At 39.9% G+C, this 17,500-nt stretch overlaps 2 protein-coding genes across 5 annotated transcripts in view; one reads left to right on the top strand and one right to left on the bottom strand.

The window, feature by feature from the left end:
• The window catches only part of LOC137982479 (uncharacterized), a 10,263-nt gene extending 2,649 nt beyond the window's left edge, over nucleotides 1-7,614 (bottom strand). The window contains exons 1-6 of the mRNA XM_068829575.1: nucleotides 7,455-7,614; nucleotides 5,847-6,007; nucleotides 4,837-4,975; nucleotides 4,221-4,643; nucleotides 3,305-3,697; nucleotides 1,176-1,577 (exon numbers count right to left, since the gene is read on the bottom strand). Of these exons, the coding sequence (XP_068685676.1) occupies nucleotides 1,176-1,577; nucleotides 3,305-3,697; nucleotides 4,221-4,643; nucleotides 4,837-4,975; nucleotides 5,847-6,007; nucleotides 7,455-7,515 (1,579 nt within the window). The 5' untranslated portion in view covers nucleotides 7,516-7,614. The remainder of the gene's footprint in view (nucleotides 1-1,175; nucleotides 1,578-3,304; nucleotides 3,698-4,220; nucleotides 4,644-4,836; nucleotides 4,976-5,846; nucleotides 6,008-7,454) is intronic.
• Nucleotides 7,615-16,183: 8,569 nt separating this feature from the next.
• LOC137982662 (peptidyl-prolyl cis-trans isomerase NIMA-interacting 4-like) overlaps nucleotides 16,184-17,500 on the top strand; it is a 17,885-nt gene continuing 16,568 nt past the window's right edge. For all 4 annotated transcript variants that reach the window (XR_011118775.1, XM_068829795.1, XM_068829794.1 and 1 more), the window contains exon 1: nucleotides 16,184-16,241. Coding sequence is in view for 3 of the 4 variants with exons in the window: in XM_068829795.1 (XP_068685896.1) it covers nucleotides 16,187-16,241 (55 nt within the window). In the remaining variant the exon portion in view is untranslated. The remainder of the gene's footprint in view (nucleotides 16,242-17,500) is intronic.

The following is a 17,500-nucleotide window of genomic DNA, read 5'->3' as shown; positions in this document are numbered from 1 at the left end:
CTTAGAGGTGAAAAAAAGTTCATGCCACGCCCACAGGACAAGATCTTGGTACCTCTTAGGGGTTCTTTTCAATATTTCCGACGAGCACTCAAGTCCTTTTTATGTGGGAGTCAACCCCGGGCATGTCAGACATTGTACCTTGAATATGCTTTTCAACTGAACTGCTTTATATCGCTTCTAAAGAAGCGGGATAACGAAATTACACGCGAATCACAGAATGTAAGAAAGTAACACATTTGAGCTGTGGAGAGAATGTTACTCTCTACTTTATGGGGCAGTGTCGCGCTATTTTTAGTCCAAATTTAAAACACTAAAAGACGCCTTTGCATCAATGAAGACCAAAAAATAATGATGTAGTTTTGTTGCCCATGGCCATTGAATTGCACTGAAGCTCTTCTTTGTTGTTTGCAGTGAAGGATGAAGGAGATGGAAATGGATTGAAACTTGAAAAAATTGGCTAGTTTTTTTTCAAATTTGTAGACGTTGTCCTCAGCAAGTAGCCAAAAGTTAAATACGAACAGTTCTTTGTGCCATATTATATTTCGTATCATCTCAGTGAGTTGTCAGGAATGTTACACGTGTGAGCTAGCGTAGTAATTTAGGTTTTTACCCAGTTTTGACAAAAACAAGAAATTTAGCATGACAGTACTCCTTTGAGCAGCAGCAAAATGTAAGCCAGGGGCTGTCCGCAATGCAGTGCTCTTATCGCTCAATTGAGTCGTCAAGCTATCAGTAAGCTGATCATTTGTGAGTTCACGCTAAACCCGAAGAGGATGGATAAATATGAAGTACAGAATTTAAGTCATAAATTTGAACTGAGGAGAGAAAATTAACACTTAAGCCATGATCACAATTTCGAGAACTCATTAATAATTCATGACTCAAAGGCCTATCAAAAATGGATAAATTCGTCACGTGCATGACTTTTGAAAGCCACGTCATGTCATGTCATGCAACATACAGAATGTTGCATGAAGCATCTGACCGTTTTCAAATTTGATCCAACATCATCCAATATGTTGCAACATATCGCAACAGGATGGCCAAACGCATGCAACATGTTGTGCCCAACAATGTTGCAAGATGTTGTGTTGAAATGTTGCGAGCGTTTGGCCAGGTCTTTTCTTACAACTATGAAAACGTTCAACCCATGAACACAAAATCTTATCACTAACCTTTGCATGGCAAGCTATGAGGCCCGACACAATCCATGGTGATCAGCGGATCAAAACAAAGACGTCCTCGTGAGAGAGTCGGGAACCGCGAGCAATTTAAATTGGTCAAAAGTGCGGACACGTGACCGCAATCTCTCTTCATTTTTTCGCAAAATGTTTGACATAGTGGCAGTGGTGTTCCATCCGGTGTGCAGAAAGGGGCGAACAGCAAGCAAAGGAATGTCGTTATTTGACTGGAGCACTGATTCCAATGTGGTTTCAATTCTCCTAACGCTAGCTCCACTTCTGCTTGGCTCGTATGGTTTAGGAAATTTGGCAGAATCGTCCGAGTGTAGTTAAGACTCTTACACATGGGGATCGTCAGTGGCTTACACCGTGAATGGGCTGGAGGTTGAATTGGAGCTATATATCAAAAATAAAACAACAGCCTCACAAACACAGCAACAATTTAAAACAGCAATAAGTAAAGCGGACGTGGCGTTAGCCTGCGTACATCCGTCTCCTCCCCTCGCAAAAAAATCGGGGAGAGAGTCTCTCTCCCCGATTTTTTGTTAGGGGAGAAGCTGGGCTGGTTTCCAACTAGCTAAAGACAGGACAGAATGGAGATCTTTTGTTCGTGCTCTATGGGCCACTGGGCGTGGAAAGGACTTATGATGACATGGCCGTAGCTAGCGGAGGAGCAAGGGGGACAGTTGCACCCCCAAAAATATTCGAAAGAAAAATTAACGTAGTCCCTTTCTGGAGAGTTGGGCAGATAGTTTGGACTTCACTGATATTACCTTTGAATCTTTTCACAGCCGATTCGCTTGTCTTGATTGATAAAGATATTTTTGAGGAAAATCCGTTTGGAGACATCATAGACTAATCTGTTACTTAGCGATTCATCAATAGTTCGATACGAATAATAATAATACACCTTTATTGGGTAAACACAATTTACTGGTAAAACCTGTAGTTTACAAAACCTTAACCTCTAGAAGTACCTGTCTTTCTAAACTTGGACTGATTAATGTTTACTTATGACGAAATATCTATGAAAGTAGCACTTCCGTGCCTCTGTATTTCAAATTTTTCTGGGAGAGCTTTCCCCCCCCCCCCCCCAGACCCTCGTAACGACTTGTGCCTCCGGCGTTCACTTCTTTGACCCCCTAGTCAAGTATTTCTAGCTACGGCCTTGAATGATGATCATTTGTAAAGTGGAAATGGGAACTGATACTAAAGACAGCGGAGCCAGGAGGTCAAAGTGCAGGCCCGCGGTGTATTTCGAGCATGAAGACCAAAACTGATATAGCAGTTGGTCATCTACTTATGATAAAAATGTCCAGAGAAGGAAAATGGCAAAAGTAGCATTTCTAAGCCTCTGAGTTGCCCTGAAATGGTGGCCATATATCGTTTTGAAAGGATTGCGAAAGTTTACCCGGCAAAGTAACACACTCACCCCAGCCTCGTTCCCAGCGCTTTTCTCCTCCCTACTCTCGGCGAAGAAAAGCCATGGGGACGAGGTTAGGCTCACACGCCGGAATATCCCTACACCTCCCTGGTCGGTCAACGGTACCTGTAAAGAGTCACAGTGTGAGGCATAGTTTGAACTAAGCCTCGAACTTATGACCCCGAGAGCGGGAATCCCTCGGGCTCGCTTCCCCACACAATTACTTTTATAAGATACTTCATTGTAAAAAGAATGCTGAAGCTTATGAGTAGGCCCACATTTTCGTAATTCTGTGCTTCTAAGGAAAAAAAACCGATGGCTTATGTACCTGTGTTTGCTATTCAGATAAACGTGTGCAAGAGCAGTTTTCAATTGAGTGTCGTAAAACCAAAACCAAAGTAATTACTTTGGCCAATCAGAAAGGTCGGAGACAATCCAGTAAACCAATCAAATCTCGAAGTAATTACACGTAGCCGACACAAAGCGCGGGAAATGTGCACGCGCGAGCCACGATTGATTTTGGTTTCACTTCTGATTGGTTGAAAAAATGACGCTAGAACTTTGAACCAATCACTGAGTGAAGTAATCATAAACGAAAGTAATTCACTAATTACTTTCGACACTCAATTGAAAACCACTCTATACCCCAACTACGCGAGCCCGTAACATCTAAAGCAATCATACGAATCTTCATTCTTACTTGCTATAGGTTTGACTTGTGATTGAATCAAGCAAGCGTTATCTCCATGGCTTCCATTCCGGGGAAAACGAGAACAAAGCATCGATGAGGGCCACGTGTAACCGAATTTCGTCAAGTATTGTTCACAGCCACGCCTTGCTATTTCACACACTTCTCGACATGGGGGAACAACTGCAGGGCTATTGAGAATACAGGGTGGAGCGAATAACAAACATAAAAAGAACCGAAGCGTCCCAGCTGAGCAGTTGGTTGCTACCAAGGGCGAATACATCTCTAAATCCAATCCGGCCTCTCTCTGTGTGACGTCAAGAGGCATTTGCACAAAACTGTAGCCCAGTCCTTTGCACGAGTCTATTTCCAGTTTTTGGCAACGAGGAGGCATTTTGGCTCCAGCTGCAAGGAGAAAACTGGAAATTTAAGATAAAATATGAAAAGCATTTTTTTTTAACATTAAAATACTAACAGCAATGCAATTGTCAGTGCAAAAAGAAGCTCAAAACCAAGCATTCTAATTGGTCAATGGTCCATCAAAGGCGAGCCCTGATTGGTGCTAAACTTGGATATGTGATTCGTGATTCACGATTCGCGCGCGTTGCTTCTGTTTTATTACGATGATCTCACTTTACAATTTCTTAATGTCAGGAGCTCCTTGATGAGCGAAGCTCGCATTGTTAACTCGTGCGCATTATCAATAGGTAATAAAATCATTTTTCTGGTGTAATTTGGAATAAATAAGCACTTTTGAGTTTCCTCAAAGACTACAAAGTTGTTGCTCTGTTACTCGTGTTTATTAATCATTTCAAATTGCACTCGAAATCATGTGATAATCTGCACAAAATGTCGTTTGAAACCACTTTACCCTTTCAGTTGACTATACCTCACACGGACCAAAGTTCACATGCCATTTCAAACACACCTTTAACGACAGTGCCATCCAATCCTACGGATGATCTAACTCTTCTTTTATGTGGAAAGCTGCTGCAGTCAAACTTGTAAGGCCACTTGAATCGAGATCTCTTCATCCACGGCTCGCAATCACTTTTGACCTTTTGACAAACAGACTTGCAAGGTGGCGCTACTTGCGAAGCGTTACGAATGCACGGAGGGAAGTAAAGTGAGCACAGAAACACCCGGAGTACTGATGAACAATTCGATTTGATCATGCTCGTGAATTGGGAAAACTCGTGCTGGGCGTCATCTTGATACCATTGCGAAAAGTAATTCGGCATCTTCGTGAAGTGGTAGCCAATGTTTTTGCAAAGTTCACCAACGCGCGAGCAGCGGTTTGGAAACTGGACTGTTGAATGTGAGTCCTTCTCATATGCATCGGTCTTATTATCTGTTCGAATATCAGATCAAAATGTCAGGAAAATAATCTTCTTAGAAAAATTACACAAGGCTTAATTCGTATGTACTTAACCTGGTATTCGGATACCTACAGCAGGTCTACTCTTACAACTGTCTACTCTGATGCTGTCAGATACATAACAGAAAAAACCAATGGATTCTTAAGTGTAGACGAGTTTTCTAACCTTCTTGGGTCCTTGCATTCACCCAATTTGAGTAAACCCCTCTCTTGACGTCCAAGTCTTTGTCTTTTTCCAACAGTGCTGCTAACTTGAGCTTGTAACGTGTTCCAGGACGGAGATTAGTCAAGTTGAATCGATTCACCTTAAGTAAAAAGAAAACGACAACAACAACATCAAATTACTGTTTACTCAATGCTTAGAAGATGTTACTAAAGCGTGAGTTTTATTAATTGACTCCCCTGTGCATTGGCCAGCGAAGAGCAGGCGGGCTCACGAGTGCCGAACAGTTTCATAACAGTTCTTAATTTAATTAATATGTAACTAAAAACACACGCGACTAAGCATTTGACTATGAACTGATATCAACCATTCGTTGAAATACAATTAACTTTGTTCAATCAGAAAGGCCTCGTGCTTTTGATGGTGTCTAAATTCACACATTTTAGGTATTCACAGGCCGATGGAAAACACTGCCTTGTAAAATTGACTTTCTGGCTCCAGTTCTGTAGATATCCACAGTTCTAAGGCATATTTGTCATATTTCATCGACTGGTTGACAAGACACGGACCTCACCGTGAACAAAATTCAAGAAGACAAATTCCTTATAAGGTTATCGTTACCAGTTTGTCGCATCTATTGTAGATACGTTTCGTCCATTTTGTCAAAACGGCGGAAAACGATGATAAAGAGAAACGAAAACTTTATTTTGATGAACTGGTTTTAGTTTTTTTTGACGCCGTGCAGGTTTTCTCCCGAATCTCCAGGTTTTTGGTCTTTCGGGGTTGAGAGGTCTGCGTATGTTATGCTAGAGTTGTAAGTGAACCAGTCAAAGTATATCGGCTTGGTCGACCTTGCAACTCTTGTTAGTCATTGATTTGAAAAAAAAAAAACAAGTCCCTAAGAAAGCAACACAAGAAATAACAGCTGTAATGCGTCATATGGGCCACAAAATAATAATGATTCGTGCTATTGTTGCCTCAAGAGATGAGGATGTGATTCTCAATTTACTTACAAAAAGTTCCACGTTTGTTCTTCTTTGACGAGTCTGAGCTGGAAAGAAAACGAGGCTATAACTTCGGACCAATGTTCCTGCGGTAACTAAAGGGGGCTCCCAGGTAATTTGTAGACTGTACGAAGACAACGCCCGGACCACGATGTTCCGTACACGGGTTCCTAGATCAAATATGAGAAAAGGTTACTTGATATAACTGGCTTTATCTGATGATGGTAGGGTTTATGTCAAAACAGGAACAATCTTTCTTAAATAATTTTAAATCCCATGTTTTGTTTAGTTAATCCAGGGTAAAGAGGATTAGGGCAAGGCGTTTCACGCTTAAAAGTGACCTCATTAACATTTCCCACATTCGCTACATGTAATGGCATGTCCTAGGCTAGAGCACTTTCCCCCACTGTTAAAAAAAAAAAACTTCATTTTGCGTGCGATATTCTCAAATGGCATCACAGATGCTTCACCCCTGTTCAAGATTGTATATGTGCCAACATTCTCCGAATGATCGACATTTTCCAGACATTTATTTTCGGATAAATTAAGTTATCAAAGGCCAATGCAAACTTTTTCAACGCTTATTTAGCACTTTCATAGCTTTTTATTGTTCTTGAAGCAGTACAGAACACAAATCCTTGAATTCGATAGTTCGAGGACTTGCGCAAAGTCTAGGGATACGCCAGTTCGGATCCGGCACAGTTACAGATCGCTCGCTTATTTACCAGGGAAATCGATCCTTATCCATTTTTTGTACTTCATTCATATTGTTTAACAGGGTTTTAATTCTATCAAGGCGGTGAAAGACCAGTAACAATAAGAAAAGGGACAGTTTACAGTGCCGGTGTCTAAAAACAAGAGAACCGCGCACCCAAAAATGAACACGTTATTCATCGACCTCAGGTTCTCCGTATTGGGAAATTGTGGCTGTGTATGGGCCTAGGGCCCGTTTCTCGAAAGTCCCGAAACTTTACGGACCATTTTCGGGTGTCACAATCCTCTTTGTATCTCAAGAACGGGATGAATTTAAGTCGTCAAACTTCACAGTTATTTTTCTGTCTGTTACCTTGAAAATACGTTAAAAGATCGGCTTTCCAAAACAAGCGGTTGGCAGTTTTTCGGGCCCGAAAAGTTTTTCGGACTTTCGAGAAACGAGCCACTGCCTGGTCACACAGGCCTAGTTAGAGGTGGGGAATCTCGGGTACAATACAGACCTCCCAGCAGAAAAATGAAAACAGGGGTTTCTCTTCACTTTGTTTATCCCGTTCTCGTTGGGCGATTACGAATACAAAGATAAAGAAAAGCAATCTTTTGTGAAGTCTTTCAAACGAAAATTGATCATCTTTTGCGGGTACTGTAAAACTAATCTGGTTCCTTTCCAAAAGACCTTGCTAAATACACACACAAACCCCGAAATGAGTTAATAGGGTACATATAGGGTGGCTATGTGACCAAACCGATCTGCAAAGCGGTGGGATACCTGGCAAATACCTTATTCCAACTGCACTGCTGCCAAAGTACCCCCAAAAATCGCTACTGATGTAAATGCAACACCATTGACAAAAAAATATTAACCTGAAAGGAATCTCACTAAAGTTACTTTTCAAAACCCCTTACCTTTCGATGCACTGCAGAAAACAAGGAGGGAGGCCAGCAAAAGAAATTTATTAGGTTTCATTCTTTACAGGATGCTCCTTGCCACTTTCTTTCTCTGAAAAAGCGACTTCCTTTGCTACTGCTGAGAACACAATTGTTTGACGAATTTAAGGCAAGCGACACATCTAAATATAACTTAATTTCTTCCTATTGGCTGTCTCAGTCGGATGGGAATATTCCGTGACTTGAAAGAATTATCTGAAGTACTCGACCGCCCCCACTTTCGATCTTCATGCCGTTTTGCAAAACAAAGTCAAGAGCTTTCAAAATATTGTTTTAAGTCTAAATGAATTCAATTAGGACGTTCTCCTAAGTTCCTAGCAGCTGATAGATAGATAGATTATAGATATCTGTAATGGAATTACACCAGCCTATTCAGTTTTGCAATGGACTTGTTTACTCGTAAATTCAAAAATTGTTTGATGATAACACTATCTCCATCTGTGGAAACCTTACCGTCGTGACTATGACGAGTATTTAAGGCAACCATTTAAACCGGGAAATAAACAAAGACCAAACGCTGAAACTATGAGTTAACTTTCTGGGTGAAAAGGATATAATCATTAAATTGGCTTAACTAATTTTGACCTTTCCGATTTCATAAGGTAAAATTAGATGATCTTTGGGTGGACAAAAGGAGCTGCAACATTTGAAGAGGAAAATAGCTAGCGTTCTAAAGATATTACGAAATTCGACGAAAGATCACCAGATGAGTGCAACCACAATCTACTTTGCGTGCGTTGTGGTAAGGACTCATACCACAGCTCGCAAAGCGAGGCAATAATTAAAGCGATACTACGATAAATGGCCTGAGTGTGACTGTGCTTGGTGCCCGAAGAACAGCGGAAACGAGCGTTTATTCAATATGAAGACAAGTTATACTAAAAAATACAAGGAATCATCAAAGTCTCCTTACAATTAAATATGGCAGACAACGAAAATGTACAACAGACTAAGTGTATTAGGTAAAGACCAAAAATGTACTAAAACTGATACAAAAAATCGTCAAAGATCTAATACAATATAGAAAAAATGATAAACAACTAAAAATATTGTTCATGAAAACACTGGACAGACGGCAAACCGACAAAAGACAAGGGGTAAGAAGTCCTCGATCAAAATGCGACGCATCACGTAACTCCGAGGGTTAGAGTTCTTAATATAATATATAGGATCAAAGTTAAGCTACAAGACGAACGGCTGTCCGGAGGGCGAGAGAACTTCAACAACCACATCAATTGGATTTATAAAAAAAATTTGCATATACTCAACAAAATTGCAGAAATTCTTGTGAACAAAAGACTTACTCTTATCGTGTAAAGAGAGATCATTGACATAATAAATATACTTCCAACCGTAACGAAAACGCTTTCCAACTACACGTTGTTACGTTGGAAAGCATTTATTCTCTAATAGTGGGCTCTTTGGGGCAGCAACTGCACAATGGCTTGGGTAAAGTAACAGAGACATCAAACAAAGTACAATCAATACTCCAAGAACAGGGGGTATTGTCTCCGAATTGCTGTTGACAAAAATTAAAGTTAAAAAATTAAAGTTAAAAAAGAGTCGCACCGCAAAAGAACTCTAGAAGTGTTCTAATGGCCCCAAATATTATGGCAGACTTAAGCTGATTACCTTGAGAGCATCCCAACTTTGATAATGCTTACAGAAATGATCCGATGCTGGAGCTCCAATGGTAATCTGGTATATTATTATATTATATTATTAGTTATCCCACGCCCATTTATGGGTGAGTTAATCGCGCAGAGATAACAAAATTTGTCACAGTTTTCTTAGTCATATATGCATATATATATTCCTAAAAAAAATCACTACTCTCTGCTTAGTGACACTTCAAGCCAGCGATGAACTGATTTGAAAGCTTACTAATGCACGACATTGAATATTAGACTATATGCCGAGCGAGGATTTCACTCATGTTTCTTTTAAGTACCCTTTCCGGGATTCAGTTGGTATTTAAAGAGTTGTTATTTAGCAGAAAAAGAAACCCACAACTTAAGGTTGACTTAATTATGAAAAATTTTGGTCAAGGTTGACTCTATGATAACCCGATGTCCATAAACAGGTAAATGAGACAACAACTACACCAATTCTTTACATCAAGTCGATCGCTTTTTAATTTGTTCGTGAATCTTTATCTCCCAGAGCGATTATGCCATTATGACGCGAACACTTGTTTCAAACTTTGGCTGAGAATTTGTCGAGTTTAACACCACTCGGCCGATAAAATACTCTCACCGGCACTCACTTTAGAGTTTGTTTGTTTAACGGGGCACTTCAAATAAACAATTAATGGCAATAAAAGAGTGAGAAATCCGCTGCGTTTCGAAAAGGTACTTAGTTTTGACTGTTTTTCGTTTGTAACCGGAAGGGTTTCCTCACCAACCAAAAATATCTCCTGTGGTGGGTAGCTCATATCGAGAACTAATTTTTTTAGCAAAAGCTCTTACACAAATTCGCTTCTAATTGAAAAATAGCAACACCTTTTAAAGTTTTGGTCGCTAATCTTAAAGAAGAATTCTTGTCCCTCTGTGACATTTTAAGGACGGTGCCTACTATTGTTATTGCGCATACGTTCTGCGCAGATACTCGGATTTCAATCTCGTTCCCAGAGTCTTTCTGCGCACGCTTGGAGTTACCGCTGGTCAAGGGAACGACGACTCTGGGAACGAGTTTGCTCGGATTTCCTATCGCCGATGCTTTCTAATACAGGAATATTTTTGCGCGGTTTAAAACTATCCGGAGAAAGTAGATCTTAGTAGGTACTCTTGGTATCCAAAAAGAAAATTAGGGATAACCATGTATCTTTGAGAGATACTTAAGCTTCAATTTGAGAAAGAACGCCATACATTGCTAAAAGCTTTTTACAAATATTAAGTTCAAGTTCAAGTTCACTTGAACTTAATATTTGTAAAAAGCTTTTAGCAATGTATGGCGTTCGCTTTCAAATTGAAGCTTAAGTATCTCTCAAAAATGCATGGTTACCCCAAATTTTCTTTTTGGATACCAAGAGTACCCTACTAAGATCTACTTTCTCCGGATAGTAGAATTATCTTTGAAAAATGCGTAGTTACCCCCAATTTTCTTTTTGGATTTCAATAACACTTTTTAAGATCTACAGTTCCTGCATAATCACTCACCGGGGCAAACGTATCTTTAAATTAGTAGGCACCGTCCTAAGTCTACGCAAAGCTGTCGTCGATTGAAAAGACAGCGGAAATGCCGATTAGTTTATAAATCCCAAGTACTCGATCCGTCGAGACTTTCGAGAGAAATCCTTCTTACAAGTAAAAGTGGGGGGATAAAATGTCTAATAATATACTTAGTTGACCACTTCCTGGAGGGCTTTGTAGGAGGTAAGAAAACGAAAACACTGATCACGATGAGTCAGACTTACAAAATCCAAATGAAGGGCTTCTTCCATAGGAAGTTTGTCATTTACAATCACAGCCAAGGAAGTGAACCATGCAAGATCTGTCAAGAACAACTTTAACAAGTGGTCAGACGGATATGAACTCGAAACCACTTCGGATTTTCGTTTGGTCCGTGAAGCTACATATTGTCACTTGACTTTAACAGAGGAATTACCCTGCAAAAATAACACGTATAACAATCATTTTACACTTTCATTATGCAGGACAGCGATTTCGTGGGTACAATTTTCCACAAACGGATGTGTTATTTCTTCCATTGCTTTTGAAAGTAAATTTAACCATTGACCCTGTATTTGGCAGACGCATCACTAAGACCCTCAACGCGATGATCACACGTGACCTGTAGTTCGCTCTTGACGTATTTTTCGTGTCATTGCAAGGGTAACCTTTCGGGTATGCTGTTTTTGAAACAATTTAAGCTGCACAAAGTGTTCATCAAATATAGAAGATATGCTGAAAGCTATATAATAAAGGGGGTCGTTTCTAAAGAAACTGTGGTGCTGCGTCGGTGGGGAATTAGTATACAAAAATTTTGGTTTTATCAACGGAGCGTTAGCCCTTCGTCAGAGCGAAGGGCTAACGCTCCAAACGTCAGCTTTTAGAATCTCTGTACGGTGGCCAATTTACATTATCAACTCCGTTGATAAAACCAAAATTTTTGAATGCTATATAGTTATTCTTGTCCTCTTATGATTTTAAAGACGAAGATCCTGTACAACACAGCTTCTATTGGTACACCACGATTGGTTTAAGCCCTTGGTTAACGGTGGCCAAGTCGATGTTGTATTTATCGATTTTGCTAAGGCCTTCGACCTTGTAAATCACTCCATACTTTTGAGCAAGTTATATTTGTATGGAGTTTGTGGCAGAGAGCTGTTGTTAAAGGGGAAGTATCTGATTGGCTAACAGTTACCTCTAGTGCGCCACAAGGTTGAAACAATTTAAGCTGCACAAAGTGTTCATCAAATCTAGAAGATATGCTGAAAGCTATATAATAAAGGGGGTCGTTTCTAAAGAAACTGTGGTGCTGCGTCGGTGGGGAATTAGTATACAAAAATTTTGGTTTTATCAACGGAGCGTTAGCCCTTCGTCAGAGCGAAGGGCTAACGCTCCAAACGTCAGCTTTTAGAATCTCTGTACGGTGGCCAATTTACATTATCAACTCCGTTGATAAAACCAAAATTTTTGAATGCTATATAGTTATTCTTGTCCTCTTATAATTTTAAAGACGAAGACGAAGATCCTGTACAACACAGCTTCTATTGGTACACCACGATTGGTTTAAGCCCTTGGTTAACGGTGGCCAAGTCGATGTTGTATTTATCGATTTTGCTAAGGCCTTCGACCTTGTAAATCACTCCATACTTTTGAGCAAGTTATATTTGTATGGAGTTTGTGGCAGAGAGCTGTTGTTAAAGGGGAAGTATCTGATTGGCTAACAGTTACCTCTAGTGCGCCACAAGGCTCCCTGTTGGGTCCTTTATTTTTTATAATTTATATTAATGATTTAGCAGGGGTTATCAGTAAGGAAAGCTCATTTGCCTTATATGCTGATGATAGCAAATTATATAGGATCATTAATGTTCCTGAGGACATTTCATTCTTTCAGTGTGACCTACGATAGGATCTCTAACTGGTGTAAGGAGATTAAAATGAAAGTCAATGTAAAGAAATGTAAAAGTATGAGAATTACTACAAAAAAGAATCCTCTTGTTAGGGAATATTACATAAATGGTCAAAGTGAAAAGTGTACATATTTATAAGGACTTAGGTTTACTTACTAGCTCTAATTTATCATGGAATTCACATATAGATTCTATAACTGCCAGTGCTAATAGGGTTCTTGGTTTGCTGAAAAGAACGTGTAAGAACTTCAAGGACATTACTACATTATTAAAGCTTTACTGCGGTCTTGTTAGACCATTGCTTGAATATTCATTTGAGACCTGGAATCCTCAGACACAACGTAATATTAATAGATTAGAGGCAATTCAGAGGAGGGCAACTGAGTTTATCCTAAAATCTAATGAGGATTATAATACTAGTTTAAGCCAATTAAATTTACAAAGTTTATTTAACAGGAGATTTACGATGGATGTTGTGTTTTTATTTAATTTAATTAAAGGGCATTCATTAATATAGATATTTCCGACAAGGTGTCTTTCGGTAAAGATCGTAACATAGATTATAACTTAAGAAAAAATGACTCTTTTGACCTTGTTTGTATGTACAGTAGAACTAAATATAGTTATTGTACCCGCATTGATATAAAATTAATCTGCTAGTATTTCCGATTTTAAGCACAAAGCACAAAGTAATAGTAAGTTTTTCTCTTTATTCATATTAGAATTTTGGATAGTTAAGATGATTTTTATTTTAGACTTAGATATGATCTGTATTATATACATTTCCACATTATATTGTAGTTTTTTGGGGAGCATCCCTCATATGGTGTCTAGTGCGCTTTTGGATGCTTCCTCTCCTCCTACACTGATTTTTCAGTGTATTTGATTATTTTTATACTGTTGGAGAAACTGTAATAAATAAATAAATCAATCAATAAATAAATAAATAAAGATCCTTTTCAAATTGACCACTCGAGCTCAGTCTTTAAACTGCACTCACGTTTTCGGGTGAAATCACAAAAAAAATCGCTTTCTTGCCACTTATTTTAAGACCCTGAGTGTTTGTCCTGCCGATGTTCAAAACCCGCACACAAGTCCTGTCGTATCAGGGGCGGATTTAGGAAAAACAGAGACCGTTTTTCAAAACAGCGAGCACGACGGAGATTCGGGAAATTTACGATTAAACTTCCTAAAGTTCCGTTTCCTGGCTTAAGTCACAGTGGGTCTCTGAATCAGTCAGACAGACTCATCATTGAGAATATTCGCGAGTTGTCTCCTGGGATGAATGAAGATTTGTGAATCGGTTGATAAGCCATCAAAGTCAATTTAGTGGATGTGTAGCAAGGTTAGTCGTGCAAATGGCCCCACGGCCAGACCGTGCTAGTAAAAAAGAAATTGTTCAAACCCTTCTCGACATTTTCTTTTAGAAATTACTTTTGTTTTATTGAAAAACTAAGGTCAGTCGACCTTCTGTTCATTCTCGGGTGAGGTAAATGAAATATGATGACCATACTCCGAAATACTCAGAAATATCAGAGACCTGGATAAAATCTGAACCCACGACCATCCAAGATCTAGCGGCAGGTGGAGGTTTTGTGTGGGCTAACTTGAACTTCATCACGCAACCACATTTTTAGTCAACAAAAACTAACAAAATCAAATTCGTTTGGCCTGTCTACCCTCCATCTCGGTAAGTTGGTTCAGTGCCTGGATTGAGGCCTTTTTTATGTTATAAACCACAAAGAGAACAAGGCCAATATATGTCAACCATATTAACCAAAAAATGATTCAATTGGACATTTGCATGATGACGCCATTTGACTACAACTCCCAGAATCCTTCAGCTTTTGCTTGTCTCATGCCAATTAGAGCTATTGTTATTTTTACCCCGCTGGGAATACAAAATTTGAAAAAGAAAAGAAAAACAAACTGAATTCTGGTAGTTGTAGTGAAATGACATTATCGTGAAAGTTGCTTATTGGTAAATAAAGAAGTCATTTGCATATACCAAACTATAAAAATAAGAAGTCTAACTTAATACTAATAAAATCATCGCGCGTAGAAATAAGCGAATTACGAAATTTAATACCTAAACAAGAATATTGGTATCAATTAAAATAATAATAATTATTATATCGTGTTCACAATGGAGTATATATAAATTGTACATTAATTGCCTGTAAGTTACTAGATTACATGCCATGACAAAGCGCTTAGTTTTTCATCTTATGAGGAAATGGCCTGTCTTTGACGCGAAGGGAGCGGCCGTGCGCCTGCGACAGAGTCAGCGGAACAAGATGGCGAAGGCGGGACTCCGGCTCTTCTTCCTTTGTGAATAATTTGCTACACAATTCCTTTCTTCTCGTGTGAAGAGATACACACCTGGCAGTAACTAGGGCCTCTTGATAGCGCCCGTTTCTGCACTCGTTCGATGCTATCGGATAGTTTGACAGGAAGGGCGTTATGCCACACAGGACAACAGTATCATAGGACAGACGAGCGCGAAATAAACCTTGAATAAGTCAGCGGGTGATACTCCCCCGTAAAATATGCGTAAAATATGCAGTCTCTTTGACGCCTTAGCCATGACCTCATTAATGTGCAAATCCCATTTGAGATTACTTGGATTGAAACGCCTAACACTTTGCGAGCGTCGACTGACTGATGATGACTGATGACCCACAACTCTACAAAAACGCAAAGTCATCTCCTTGCTGTTTTTAGGATTGAGAACCATGTTTTCTATTTTATTTAACTTTGCCAGTCAAGCTGACAGAGCGCCACAACAGCTTGCGCCAATTACTGTGGCCCCTTTTTTACCCTCCCAACCATGATACACAACAGAAGACCGATCACAACACCGGGAACTATTCTTAGCGTGCCCTACTCTTAGCGACAAGTGTGTGGATTCTTTTACGTCCCACAGGATTATGAACATTGAAGGGTTGTTAGAGGGGCCTACGGTTTATCGTCCCTATTTGCAGATGTAATTACAAAGGCAGCACTTTCTGCTCAGTTATTTAAAGACCCTGAGTGTTGGTCCGGCCGGAGTTGAACTCACGACCTCCAGGTTAAGCCCGGTGCTCAACTAATTGAGCCACCGGTGCGCGGTGTTCAGTGTTTGTAGGGGCACAAGTACTGATATCGATGTTATCAAGTTCGGATTGCAAAATTGACACCCCGCGTGCCGATACGTACTTCCAGCAGGAGAAGCCAATTTCAAATAGTTTATCATTATTGTACAAAGATTTTCAAGCTCAGAGAGCCAGCTGAGATCAAGTAGGCAGTAAGTGGTGGAATATCCTTTATATACTCCCCAACATACTCGATCCTCCAAGAGACCACAAAATCTTTCAAGACTTTAATTAAACAGAATAGGGGTTGTCGAGTTAGGTCGGGTGTCGCTCTCACATTGAGGTTGTTTTGCCTTCGGAATAGGTGTGATATTAGAACATTTCCACAGAATGCGGACTTGGCCAGTAGAAAGCGATGTGTTCACGATCTTTGTGACAGGCTCGGCCAGTTCATAGACAAATTCTTTAATTATTCGCGGTGCAATGCTTTCAGGACCCATAGCCTTAATTGCCTTAACTTCCTCAGCGGATGGTAAAATATGATGGGAGGCATGCCGCATAGTGGTGGGATATCAGCTGCTACAGTTGCAAACGGTACTGTGTATAAACTCTTCCCGACATAACATTGACAGTACGCCAACACTGGCGAACGTCATCTTTCCGTGTGTTTCGTACTTTTAGTTCATAGAATTTTTTTTTCCCTTGCTTTGATCTCTATTTATACCTTTACGTCTGTAAAGGCGCCACAATTGACTATGACCAGAGTGAAATGCTTGTTGATGGGTAGAAAGCAGTTTTCTATAAAATCAACTGGTAAGAAAATTAATTGGTAGGAATCAGGTCATCTTTTGATAGGAGGGTTCGGATAATAGGAAGCTTACGAAACGACGACGCCGACGGCAACGACGACGCTACAAAACAATAGACCACAATAGGTTTAGTGAGCAAAAACAATGACTCTGCACGCTCTGCACGTGCGTTTTACATTTCGGTACATTTCTTTGCCGTCATCTCCTAATGACGACGTGAAATGCCCAAATTCAAGGTTCTGTGGAGGACGTTAGCACAAGACGATGAATTTTTAGTTCTCTCTCTACGCTTCCAACCCACTCATACCAGTTTAATTACTCGATAGTTACTACACATCTTTAGCGCGAAACGACATGAAATAGTTTCGTCGTGATACGAATAACACGAACTCGTATTTTCAAATGAAGTCCTCGTAGCCGTCGTCGTCCTCGTTTCGTAAGCTCCCTAATAACCGAATGGACCGTCTCATAGTTTGCCTGAACACACGTAAATTCCAGACGCTACTGGAGACTTCCATACTCGACATTAACAATAAGTACACGTAGTACTCTTTCGTCGTCACAGTGGTCAAACAGTTGTGGTGGACTCACGAGGCGCAGCCGCAATCTGATTGGTTTGTTTTCCATAACGAGCGTTCCTGGATTACAATTGCTTGACACATTGACGCAAGCATAACGCGAAAAGCGTTGTCTAGACCGTTATCGAAAACGGCAAATTAGACAATCAGATTTCAAGATTACAGCCAGATTCTTACTGTCTCACCCCGACAATTTCACTCGTCAGTTGACTTCTTTAGCTTGTACGTTTTGTTTTCCCATTTCAGGCCACCGTGATGTTCCCAATTTTGCTTTTCTTTTTTTTTTCATAAGTTATGCATACATAAGCACGCGCATAAGAGGACATTTGAAAGAAACTGTTCCTTGTAGTAACATCACGTAGTCTGAAATGGGAAAACAAAACGTACAAGGGTTTTCATCTGACGTCACAGTGGCCATTTTGGTGCACAGAACAATGCAGTAAAACGTCTTTTGGGAATTTGACTC

The sequence above is a fragment of the Montipora foliosa genome, chromosome 13 (genome assembly GCF_036669935.1).
Source record: "Montipora foliosa isolate CH-2021 chromosome 13, ASM3666993v2, whole genome shotgun sequence".
Classification (NCBI taxonomy): domain Eukaryota; kingdom Metazoa; phylum Cnidaria; class Anthozoa; order Scleractinia; family Acroporidae; genus Montipora; species Montipora foliosa.
Note: the sequence above shows the minus strand (reverse complement) of the source record. Positions and strands in the feature narration are given on the sequence as shown.